The sequence below is a fragment of the Etheostoma spectabile genome, chromosome 5 (genome assembly GCF_008692095.1).
Source record: "Etheostoma spectabile isolate EspeVRDwgs_2016 chromosome 5, UIUC_Espe_1.0, whole genome shotgun sequence".
Taxonomy (NCBI): domain Eukaryota; kingdom Metazoa; phylum Chordata; class Actinopteri; order Perciformes; family Percidae; genus Etheostoma; species Etheostoma spectabile.
Window position 1 is genome coordinate 7,086,372 of NC_045737.1, and position 12,490 is coordinate 7,098,861.

Below are 12,490 nucleotides of genomic sequence, written 5' to 3' on the forward strand. Positions count from 1 at the left end.
GACATCTCTCCATTAGTGCATGTACAGATCCTGAGCGTGTGTGTGTGTGTGTTGTTCAGGACTGTGTGTGTTAACTAACAAAGTGTGGACACAGAGTGTAAATTCAAATTCAAATCTGTTGTAAACGGGGACTGTGAGGTTCCTTTTAGAAAAACCTCATTCAGTCATAATGCTCTATCTATTAAAAGCAGTGCATTATGGAACACACTTCCTCCAGCTATAAGGGAGCGTCCCCCTCTGGCCTGCCTTAAGAGCCAGGTGAAGCTGTGGCTTAGAGCTAACCAAACATGTAATAACCGCTAACTTGTCTTTTTCTTTTTTTTACTAATGAATTGTCCTGTTTTTCTTTCTCTTTTCTCTTCTTTTCTTTTGTTTCTTTTTGATTTTAAATACTAAATGCTACTATCCTATGTCTTATTTACTGTAACTCCAATCTGCCTATTGGACTGCGGATGGAAATTAGCCCTTGGGCTACAATCTGGCACATTTACGTGTACTGTTGTGCAGGTTCATCAATGTGCATTGTCCTGAATTAACAAATAAATAAATAAATAAAATAAATAAATAAAAATTGTAATTTCCCCATTGGGGATCAATAAACAGATAAAAATTAAATTAAAAATGAACAACAGATGACCTGTAGGAACAGTGCAAACACACAATAGAACAAGATGTCAAATACCATGATGCTATGTTACAGAAACATGCGTAAACAGATGCTGGTGTCTATAAACCTGTTGTCCTGTTGCATACTGGGAGGCTTTCCCCTACACTAGGAGAATACAATACGGTATTTGTTATAATGCCAAAACAGGTCTCTGAATCCAAATAAATCTGGTACAAAAGCCCAAAAATGTGGTATTTGTTATAATCCTGAAGTTAGTTAGAGCAATCCCCAAATCATAAAGTTTGTCATTGCACCCCTAAATCCAAAAAAGAGTGATAAAATCAACAGAGGATACCAAAAATATAATGTCTCTGGCTCTTCTGGTGGGGCTCTAAGTACCCACTTAGGTCTGTAACCACTCGGCTCCTGACCTTGTTCAACACACAAATAACAAAGTGCTGATGCTTTTACATGATTGTGAAAAGTTGTACTTGATGTTTTGTCTGTGTTGTGTTCAGGTAACAGTCATCGATGATGGCCTGTTAAAGTTCTCAAAGCTGGAGGAGTTGGTGCTGAGTGCCAACAAAATCTCAGACATCCCTGCGCAAAACCTTCCCAGCACTTTAAAGGTGAGTTTCCTCTGCAAAGGTTTGTCAATGAAGGGTGAGTCACAATTACATCATGAAAAGCAGAGAGCTTTCCCCTGCTTTACCATCACATCAAAAGTAAAACACCTGCTGTGACGTCACATGTTGAGGTATGTCAGTGCAACATTCCAGTTTTAACACATCGATCAAAGTGCGGCAGGCTTTTTGATGTGGTGATGAGTGTCTCTGATTGTGAACATGTTTCTTTCAAAGATTTTGGAGCTACGTGCAAACCAGCTGTCTGCCCTGAACAGTCTCGACAATGGCTTGCCTCCTCGCCTGCAGTACCTCGGCCTCGGGTCAAACAGTCTCGGTTCCTGTGACGATGTCTGTTATCTTACAGGAAGACACTGGTTAGTTCTCACACACACACACACACACACACACATCAAGCTTGCTGGTTTTTAAAGGGGTAATCAGGTCAAACAAGAACAAACGAGTTGGATTGTGTACTTTTTATTATTTGTAAGGTAAGACAATCACATCATGTCGTGACTGATTTCACACATACTGATTTGATGGCAGTGTGACACCTGCTGAGGCAACACTGGTAGTTTTTCTGCCAAAGTGGTTCAGCTGGTGAGGATGACAGCGATGACAACAGTTGATGCTGTCAGATAGAAACTCGTTTGAGCTCACCCAAAATAATCACATCTAACTGGGATTTCAGTGGAAGCAAGGAGTTCAGACAAAGTGCCGTTTTATCAACTAATATCAAAGTTGAGTATTGTGTTAAAGCTGGGAGGCACCTTTGGACTTTTTTATTTTCAGAGAGAACAAAATGACTTGTGTTTCCTGGTGAATTTTAGTAGAAAATGATCACAAAAAGATATGACCAGTTGAATCAATTAAAAATGGGAAAATAACCAAATTAATAGAAACTTTAACAGAAATTTGGGGTATCCTTTGACTAAGGATCTTAGTATTTCTATACATCCATTAACAGAAGTCTGGCCTGAAAACACACAGTTTGTGTGTGCATGGTGGCTTTTAGCTTGGTGTGTCAAAAACAGAGACTTTTACTGTTTAACAGACAAACTGCATTACCAATTGGAATGGTGAGGTTTGAAACGAGTGGGCATTTAGGCAGCAGGGGTTTTAAATTCATGATTCTGGAGCATGACCCATACCAAGGGAACAAAAGTCAGGATATCTTGGTCTCTGTTGCTTTTATTTCAGCCATTCTTATTTATGAATAAAAAGGAAAAATGAATCCATCCACTTCCTCATTTTCACTGTTTTTCAAAAGTCGTTAGTCTTGCTGTTGTGTCTCTGACCTCAGGCCACAGCTGGTGTGTCTGGACCTAAGTGACTGTGAGTTTCAGGACCAGCAGTCCCTGCTGAAGGCCTTGAGCACGCTCCCCTGCCTCAGGACGCTGGTTCTGGAGGGAAACCCCTTCACTCTTGCTCCCTGCTACCCGGGTTTCACTGTGGACAGTCTCCCACAGCTGTCTTGTCTGGACGCCTCGTGGATCTCCCCTGAGGAAAGACATTGTTTTAGGGGCTTGGCCAAGAAGAGTGGTGAGACTTTGCTGTTAGTAGATCTGACTCCTGTGAATGAGGGCTGGTTTCATTTTAATTTTCTAAGGAAGAAGCTTTGTAATTTCATCCGTATGTACAGATCTGATAGTGGACCAGGCATCAGCCACAGTGAGAGTGGGCAGGATGATGGGAATCCCCGACCCATCGACGAGTGTGGATGAAAACGCTCCTGACTTCCCTGTTATCACCTACAGTTATTTCTGCACATACGAGTTCCTTAGTCATCAAACGGTTAACCGGGTGAAGAATCCTTCCTACACTTTTCCCTCTCTTTACATGTCTGTGAGTTTAATCGTCCAGAATGTCCGTGTGAGAAAATATTCCAATCAAATACGTTTTTGACACATGTAATCTTCTGACAGTTTAATTTAGTAATAACAATAAATTTACACGTTATATTTGTTTTACAAATTTGAAATTCCCTCATTATGATTAGATTAGGATATACTATTAGATTAGACTAGCCTACACTTTATTGCCATTGTAGGCAGTAGCCTAAGTACCATTACAACAAAAAACAGTCAAAAAAACAAAATTTTATGTGCCTAGTTTTGTAAGAGTATCTTAAAATGAACATAAAACACTGTGGAATGTGAACAAATGAGTTGAGAGAATGAGTAAAGTTGTGCAGAAACTATCTTTTAAATCGTCGTCTGTTTTTGTGGTGCTGTTCACAGAAACTTGACGGTGTGTGTCAATTTGACGCTGCACACGTAACAGAAGACTGCTTCAGTGATGCTGACCTACATTCAAACAAAAATTGTGAAAAGGAATCGCCCAGACCAGACTCACAACACTTGGTGTTCACTGAGGAAACCCGCCATGATTTAGCAGAAGGTAATCACACTTCCCTCATTTGACGAGTTAATTCACAAACACTGACAGAGCAATGCAGTTGTGCATACAGCTCGACCAAAAAATAGAAATAAAAGCAGGTTGCCATTGCATGACGTTCAGTGCAGTAGTGTAAGAGGAGTTCAGAAATAATGCCAGTATGTTTGGATTAATTTAATCTAGTAATGTATCCTGTATAACGGAGATCAAGTCTTTCTTACCAGTTTCTTTTTTTTTAAGGGTTATTTTTTGGGTACTCTAGGCCCCCAATGACAGGACAACTGAAGAAGAGAAATGGGGATAGAGGGGGGGGATGACATGCAGCAAAGCGCCACAGGCCGGAGCGGAGCCCAGGCCCGCTGCGTAAACTTCTGTAAACGGGCGCCCGCGCCACCAACTGAGCTATCAGGGCGCCCTTTCTTATCAGCTTCTGTAAAATTTACACAACTGACGTCAGGGAAACAGCCAGTGGAGTTGTACACACCCCCTGAAACTGGATGACTAAACTGATTATTTATCACGTCTCAAGTCATTTTCTTAACTTTCCACTTAATCTGAGGTTTGTTTGTAGGGTAGAGCGGGGCATCTTGTCACACTTTTTCACACTCACTCCTTTTCCAAATTAATTCAAATAATTGATTGTTCACAGAGATCACATATTTTCACAAGAATGAACATGAATAAAAGTACATGACTCATTTTTTGCAATTGTGTAATTGACATGGAAGTATTAGGCAGTACTCCTTATATTTTATACTCCTTCCTTTATTTTCTTTATTCCGTTTGCATAGTGACACGTGTGCTATCGCTACCTGTACCATAATAGCCTTAGTACAGGTTTTTGGTTCAGGCATCAAAATATACCGTTCTCTTGATATAGTTGAACATACTTATCAAAGTTGTATTAATTATATAATGCAGTTTAATTTTTTTAGAAAGTGCCTTCTGGTGTTGGAGGTATAACCTGTGTGACAAGATGCCCTGCCCTCCCCTATATATATTCTTTCAACAATGGGCCTCTGACTGTTTTTTGTGTCTGTGTTTTTGTACATGTAGTCCCAACTGTGTGCCAAACATTCACTTTTTTCTGATTTCTTTTTCTAGTGTCAAGACACAGCACATCAAAGCTGCCATGGTCAGAGTGCATGGCCGTCAGTGACTCACAAACGTTCATTGTTAGTGATCTGGGAGGCTTAAAGAGATTCTTCAATCGAGGACTTTATCTTACGATAAAGGAGGAAAAGGTAAAGAAAATAATGTTTATGTGGGTAAACGTTTAGATGCAGAATGTGCTCATATTCTGGCACTTGACGTTTTAGGTCCTGTCATGGCCTGCATCCTCTGAAGACATCCCAGTGGCCAAACCCAGCCTAACTGTAAAAGAGAAGAAAGGCGGGAAAGAGAAAGAAGTGAGTTTTAATTTAATTCCCACTGACTCACAAACTGTATTAGTCAACTTTAGAGAATTAAGGACTAATGGGTAAACACACATAGTGAATAGACTTTTAGGGAAATCCTGGATTGTTCATTTCCAGAATGAAAGAAAGTGTGATTACTGGAAATCTTTGTATGTTACTATGGCAACTGATGTGCTGAAACTAACCTGGTATTTTTATTTTTACCTCTGGTCACAGGCAATTTTGTTTCTGCTTTTTTTATTCTTCTTCTTCTTATTATTATTATCATTTTACATAGTCTTAGGCTGACCAATAACCAGAAGGTTGCAAGCTTGATTTCTGACATCGGTATTGTAATTTTTCATTTGGTTGATGGTAGTATATTTTGACTTTTTGAAGAGCAGGTCAGGGTCTTTTTTTTTTTTTTTTTAAATCATATATATATATATATATATATATATATATATATATATATATATATATATATATATATATATATATATAGATACATACTGTATGTGCGCCTGCTCTACCCACTGACCACCCCAGTCACACACTGTATCATGATTTTAATACGTATACTGGGGGCACACAGAAGTTCCATTCAAGACTTAAAAAAACAATCCACTGGTAAGTCCACCAGAGCTTGTGACATAACTCTGATGACTCTGATGAGCTGAAGTACTGAAAGTCGGTTTGGACAGATAATATTACACCACTAAATATCCTAACTTCACATCTGTGGCATCTTCCTCAGTCTCCAATCAAATCTGGTTCCACCAAAGACAAGTCAAAAGACAAAAAGAAGAAATCTGTACCAGAGCTGGTCCAGGATGCTCCCATCAGAAGAGTCCTTGGCTCTGTCCACGTCCCCCTGCAAAGTCTGGTCAAAAGAAGTCAAAAGGTTGAGGTCCTCTGTGAACTTGCTGCTCTACACACCGAGTCTGAGATGGAAGCTAGACAAACCCCTGAAAAGGCAAGTTTACATGCTAAATAATCATTACCTGGTCCATTTCACAGAAATTATTAGGAAACAGCTTGGGTCAAAATTTCAAATTGGAAAACACTGAGACAGGATTTATGTCAAGAAGAGTGATTTTAACTATAAAAGAGACTAGCAACATATGGGACAGCAAACATGATTCTCTATTACCAAACTGACTTATTTCATGTGGGATATGTTTTTCAATCATCTTTAGGCTCTGGGAAAGAAAACTAAAGAGGACAAGGAATCCAAACAGAGAGGAGGCAGCAGTACTAAACAGAAGAATACAGCAGCTTCAAAAGGTTAATCATCTGAATAACGGCATCAAATCACTTTTCCCAACTGTGAAACTGAGAAGAGATTATTCCTTTTAAAATGGTTTTGATATACTAAATACTGTTAAATATGTCTAGAATGGTGTTATTCTTAGGCTGGCCTATATAGTGTATAGATAGTATTTGGTATCCAATGTAAAAAGAAAACTTAAAAGGGCTGTTGATTCATCAGTCAGTAAACTCTTTTGAGTCTGCTTAACACCATGAATCCTGTTTGACATCATCTTCTGTAGGTAAAGGAAAGGAAAGAAAAGAATGTGAGGAGATGCATGTCCACACAGACAACTCTGAAACCGTCCACCTGGGACTGGTGACTGTGGAGTTGAGTGTGGAGCTGGAGAAATGGCTGTCTGCATCTGAAGCTCATCAACTTCTGCTCCCACACCCAAACTCCTAAAGCAAACAGCCTTGTTTTGTCTTAAAGCAACATTAGCAGCTACACAAGGTTTGCATACTTATTTTCAGTTTGCGCTACTGTACACCATGGAACCATTTATCTCCAAACCGGTCCTGGCCAGGCTAGTTCAACTCAAGATGATGCAATTATAAGGAGCGCATTGCAACAAGCTGAACAGTAGAAGTGCAGTCTAAAACATGCTGTCAAACCTTCCTTTAATAGCGACTTTAATGACTGTGCAGTGCACCCAGACATAAACATAGTGGGAAAAGTGCTTTCAATCGAACAATCAATACAGAGAGGTTTCATTTTAAATGTATACATAAATTTAATTTTTTATACAGATATATATATAAAACATTTTCAAAGAAATGCCTATGTATTTCATAGTTTCATAAAGAAAGTATTTTAATTTCAAAGAAATCTTTTGAAAAGGCCATTTCACTGAACTGAGGGGTTACAGTAGGTGTGAAGCGCTTTAAGTTTCACCGCTTCTTTTATTAAACAATCACCCGTCAGTTCATTTATGAAGACCATAAAAAAAAGTTCCTAACGCCAAACAGCCCTGGCTTTCACTGCTCTACTCCAGGCGAGAGTGAGAAAATCTTTCCCCTGCGATTACTCTTCACAAAATTACACACATACCATCAAACCTTTAAAGTACATACTGTAGTATTTCCAAGCATAAAAAAATAAACTATAGCTCACCAATTTTTTGCGCAAACTGATATTTTGTTTTTGAATCAAGTAATTTACATTTTCAAATAAACACCTTTCATGATACTATATTATCTTTGTATCTTCCCAACACGCCGTGCAAACACTGAGGATATTGATAAATTAAAATATCGTTGCTTCTCCCACAATGATACATCCACCTACAATATCTCCTCATTCACACAAACCCAGGATATCAAACATTTTTGCTCCAAAGTCATTTACAATTACAAATTGTATGTAATTGTATGTTTTGTTTTTTGTTTGGATGTGTGAATTTTTGGAAAGAGATTGTGAGGAGACAATTCTCCCATAAAAGCCCTTATGGACTGGCATGGACAATAAAGACACTTGGCAAAAACAAGCACACGAAATGCACGCATACAAACCAAGACTTTAAAAGCACGGCGTAATCTAACATGATGTGCAAATATACTGATTGTGCGAACGAGGGTGGAAAAAGGCTTAAAAGGTCTGGTCGTCATTACAGGATTCGGTCCAGTGGCCAAAGACCTCACAGATATCGCAGTAGGACCGTTCTTCGCCCTTATTGCCGTGGTAGGTGGTGTGTGGAGGGGAGTCGGGCATCTGCATTTGTGTGGGACAGTCCTCGGTGTCATGGAGGTCGAAGCAGTCGCAGATGTCACAGAACAGCCTGGGAGGAGCCTTCTTCTTCACGGGTTCCTTGTCATGGCTGAAGAAGAAAAAAATAAATAAATCAAATAAAAAAAAAATCAAAAAAAAAAAATCAGCTGTGTGTAACTAAAAATAAAAAAAAGTTGTACTGCCACACAGTTGTTTTTCTGAGAAAGTCTGCTATGAATAGGACTTACCTGTCATAGTTATCCAGCTCACTTGGATTATTCCCATTGAGAGCAGCAGCCGCCATTTTTTCCAATTTGTCCTTGAGTTCCTCATTCTTCCTCTGGAGGTCAACAATGACTGAATTCAGGAACTCAATCTGTAAAGGAGGTACACAACAGTGGCATCAGTGCTGGTGGAGAATTATCCTTTATCCAATACAATATTGAAAAATATTTTAAGCTCTCCCTGTGACATTTATTCATTGTATTACGTGCCAAGACTTTGTCTTAATGCTATGCCAGTCCCAATTTAGATAATAGAAACTATGCCCCGCCATATCCCCCAAAAAATAAATTAATCTAATCTAGACTATGATGGTGAATCGTCACTGAGTTGTCAGTTAAAGAAAACGCCAAGCTTGATTGACACTTACATGAGTCACAACGAGAGTCCTACTTATGACAAGTAAAAGTCATCCTTAACAGATCTGATCTGCTAAGCATCTATGATAACTGTAATTTCCCATAGTAATTTCATCAGAGAGACTGAATGCTTAAAAAGGTTTTTGAGAAATCAAGCTTGGTTCGTCTCTGAAACACAGTTTGTATTTTTTGACAAACTAATGTGATCCACCGGACGAAACATAAGAGCCACAGGGACAGACAAACATGCACAAGTGAAGCTGATGAAAAACATGAACAAACCGCTGCCTGACGGTGGTGTAGCATTGCCAACATCAGAGACAGGGCAGAGGAGAGGAGTTGGAGTTTAAGAAAGAAGAAGAAAAAAATATTGAAATTCTGATTAGGACCCCACCTACTGCCAGCCAACACACAAGTCACACAGATAATAAAAGTATAACATTTTAGAGTCTACAGAGGCAGGAAATGAGAGGTAAGTGAAGGTTCTGGGACACTGTGGGTGAAATGCTCCAATACCACCGTGATACCGATTCATGAGTTATGTCACCGCTGTACGAGCTGAGATGATGCCAGGAGTTCAGTATGCTTTTAAATTACATTTCAAATCATTGTAGACTCATTTCACCTCTGTAAAAACAAAATACTTTAACAGTTACATGAGAACAGTAAACTGTAAAATACAAAGTCAACTGCTACATCAGAAGTAGTACTTGTTAGTAAATGCCTGAGTAAGCAGCACAGTCATTTCACGGCATTCAATAAGAGCGTTTCCGTACGACTGCCCCAAATATGATGGCACTGTAAATGAGACCGAGGAGTTGTCAAACCAGAAGATCATATGGGCCAGTGAAGGGAAGCAGCTTTACACTCAATGTACTGTGTGAATGGAAAAACAGAAAAACACAATCTACCCAGGCATATAATTAATATTATTCCAGATGAGAGGAAAGATATACATGCCTGACTCTCTGCGGTCTCCTTATCCTCCCTTAGTTGGTCCAAAACTGCATCACCTGAAAACATCAGGTACAAGATCAAAAGAAAACAAGATAACCTCTTTCATTTAAAGTTCACCTCACAGATAACTGACCATGGTGCTACCAGAAAGATTAGCTGTGGTCATGAGCTCAACCCTTACCTCGGGACTTGTTGGTGTCAGGTCCTGCAGCCAGGTCCTTCTCCAGTCTCTCAACACGGCCCTGTAGATTAGCCTTGTCCCGCTCCAAGTCCTGAATTTTACCCTTCAGTGTCTCAACTGAGGCACTTTCCCCATGCAGTTCAACCAGCTGTGAAGAAAACAACCCACGCAAAAAGATGTTGCATTTCTTAGACAAAATATTACTCTTTTCTCTAAAAAAATATTATGTTATGACAACAAAGAAAGTCCCTCACTAAATGACAGTTTATTGAAAACAACAGTAATACAAGCACAAGTTCAATTTGAGCATTTAATCAATAAGTCGAGTTTATTCAAATTCAAAACAAGTTTTAAAAGAATTAAAGCATAACAGATGAGGTGAACTTGAAAAGACAAAACGTGTCACTAGGTCTGAACAGGCAACAGCGCTCTTTCTCACAATCTTTAAAGTTGCCGTTTCAGGTTAGGCACATTGTAGGATCCTTTGCATGCACAATCAAAATGAAAGCAGTACAACATTTTTGACCTAGAAGTGGCATCCTGTTAGACTCTGCATTGTAAGAAGTGTCCCTGTACTTTTCACCCAGTATTTTCTTTAACAGGGTGTTAAAGCCTGTTCTCAACAGCTGTAGGCCAGCAACCAAAAAAAAAGAAAAGAAAAAAATTGTCTTTTTTAATCCTTCTGTGCATACTCATAAAATTGGTCCTTGCATGCTCTAAAGCCTAGATTTTCTTGAATTTATTTTGTGCAAGCTCTCCTTTCAAGAAGAGCTTTCAAGTTCTTTCAATACGCTGCTATACTTGATGACAATAAGGGAGTTAGGATTCTCACCTCGCTCGTCAGCTTTTTCACCTGCTGGTCCTTTTCTGAAATTAAGGCACTGTTTTTATGGATGGACTGTTGGAGGGCAGCCTTCTCCTTCTCAAACTGCTCCTTCAAGCTGCTTTCACTATCAAAAACAATACCAATAAAAACTCAGGAGGTACATTACACAATCTGCAAGCAGAGGAAAACTGGCCCCAATTCACCAAATTGTTTGTCAGCAGATTTCCAACTAGTTTTTTTGGCCACTACAGACACTTCACAAATTTGAGGAGACCTACAGAAAATGAAGCCATTTTTTCCTCTGAGAGTCGTCTGGGCAATATATTGATAAACTTATTAAGAAAATGGTAGGACTGCAAATACAGAAATTATCAAAAATAACATAGTACAAAATAGAAATAAAGTAGGAGAGTCAGAGAAAAATGAAAAGCAGTTCTTTGGCTTTAGGAATGGTCACATTACACAAATATTTCCTCCGTTCCCGACTACAGCAGAGTTGCAGGCCAGAGTTCATTTCATCACTGATCAAGCAGAATATTCATTAGCTGCATCAGAAACATGACATCATTTTTTATATAAACGATAAATTTGTTTTTGTGGGGAAATTTAATTCAACGGAAATGCAATGTGACCATACCTTGCCTATTCCTAATTATCTGCCTACAAATATGTGGTTAATATATTTGTATTTTACAATATTATTATGATACTGACTGACATCTAATAGTATTAAAAGGTGTGAAGTACCTGAAGGCATTATTTGGCAGGCTTTGAAGAAAAAGAACAGCACAACATACCATTGGCTTAATTATAAATCCACTGTATATTAGCAAGTGTCACACAGCTGAGAGCATTTGTGTTTATTTAGGAAACAAGGCTTTCAAGATATTAATGAATTTGCAGAGATCTGAAAATCAGCTTGAATCACAAAATGGTGCATTCTCTTACCTTTGCTTCAACTGTTTTTTGAGTTTTGAGTACTCATCCTTGAGCTGAGAGAAGAAAAAAATAAAAATCAAAAGCACGGTTAGCAGATTAATAGCTAAATTCTGATGTGTGTAGATTTATGCAATATTTTTAAGAATAAAAGATTTTGCACCTTCACAAGTTCGCTCTGATCTTTGTGACTGTTATCAAGCTCCCGAGTCAGCTTGTTGTTCTCGTCTTGCAGCATCTGCAGGGACTGTGTCTTCACAGTAACAGCTTCTTTAAGCTCCTCACTGAATAAATACAAATGTCAAAATCAAAGAAATTCTGACAACTCATGTAGGCAACATAGTTTGTTGAAACTCCTTCTCCCAGCAGCCAAAAATTAAAGATTTACTCACATTTCCTGGCACAGACTCTCCGTCCTCTGAGTTTCTATGCAAAGCTGCTCTTTGGATACATTCAGATCGTCCTGGTACTTGGAATTATCTGTCTTCAATGCTTTTAGCTAAAACAATAATGACATTTATTTGCTGAAATTATAGCTACAACATATAGCAAATGTGTCACTTAATTCCATTTCTTTCACATATATTGCTTGATGAGAAGAGACACTTCACTACTGAAAGCTTACATTAGCATCTCTTACCTGTGTCTCCATCTTCTGCTTGGCGCCGCGGAGCTCTTCCAATAGAGATTGGGCTTCGTTCTTCTCCTGCATCAAAGCGGCCTTCTCTTTTGTCAGCTGTTCCAGAGCCTCAGCAGTCTTGCCAGAGGCCTCTGTAGCCTAAACGGTGCATGAGCAGGATATTTGCTAAGAACAGTTTCAAATTGAGAGCAGCAAATGGTTTGATGAGATCAACACCTAATGACCTCAACAAACCTTAACCCTTGTGTTGTCCTCGGGTCAAA

The 12,490-nt window shown here is 38.9% G+C and overlaps 2 protein-coding genes across 5 annotated transcripts in view; one reads left to right on the forward strand and one right to left on the reverse strand.

Annotated features, from left to right (window-relative positions):
• The window catches only part of LOC116690264 (leucine-rich repeat-containing protein 43), an 8,655-nt gene extending 1,203 nt beyond the window's left edge, over positions 1-7,452 (forward strand). The window contains exons 3-13 of one of the 4 annotated variants that reach the window (XM_032517082.1): positions 1,126-1,236; positions 1,468-1,607; positions 2,537-2,775; positions 2,876-3,078; positions 3,474-3,633; positions 4,735-4,874; positions 4,950-5,039; positions 5,785-6,003; positions 6,227-6,314; positions 6,581-6,762; positions 6,793-7,452. In XM_032517082.1, coding sequence (XP_032372973.1) covers positions 1,126-1,236; positions 1,468-1,607; positions 2,537-2,775; positions 2,876-3,078; positions 3,474-3,633; positions 4,735-4,874; positions 4,950-5,039; positions 5,785-6,003; positions 6,227-6,314; positions 6,581-6,744 — 1,554 coding nt within the window. In that variant the 3' untranslated portion in view covers positions 6,745-6,762; positions 6,793-7,452. Of the gene's footprint in view, positions 1-1,125; positions 1,237-1,467; positions 1,608-2,536; positions 2,776-2,875; positions 3,079-3,473; positions 3,634-4,734; positions 4,875-4,949; positions 5,040-5,784; positions 6,004-6,226; positions 6,315-6,580 lie in introns of all 4 variants that reach the window. The other 3 variants (XM_032517084.1, XM_032517080.1, XM_032517083.1) reach the window with 3 other exon arrangements.
• Positions 7,245-12,490, reverse strand: part of LOC116689347 (CAP-Gly domain-containing linker protein 1-like) — a 12,725-nt gene continuing 7,479 nt past the window's right edge. The window contains 11 exon segments of the mRNA XM_032515888.1: positions 7,245-8,155; positions 8,295-8,422; positions 8,970-8,975; positions 9,648-9,700; positions 9,826-9,973; positions 10,658-10,775; positions 11,399-11,419; positions 11,600-11,643; positions 11,751-11,871; positions 11,980-12,086; positions 12,228-12,365. Of these exon segments, the coding sequence (XP_032371779.1) occupies positions 7,927-8,155; positions 8,295-8,422; positions 8,970-8,975; positions 9,648-9,700; positions 9,826-9,973; positions 10,658-10,775; positions 11,399-11,419; positions 11,600-11,643; positions 11,751-11,871; positions 11,980-12,086; positions 12,228-12,365 (1,113 nt within the window). The 3' untranslated portion in view covers positions 7,245-7,926.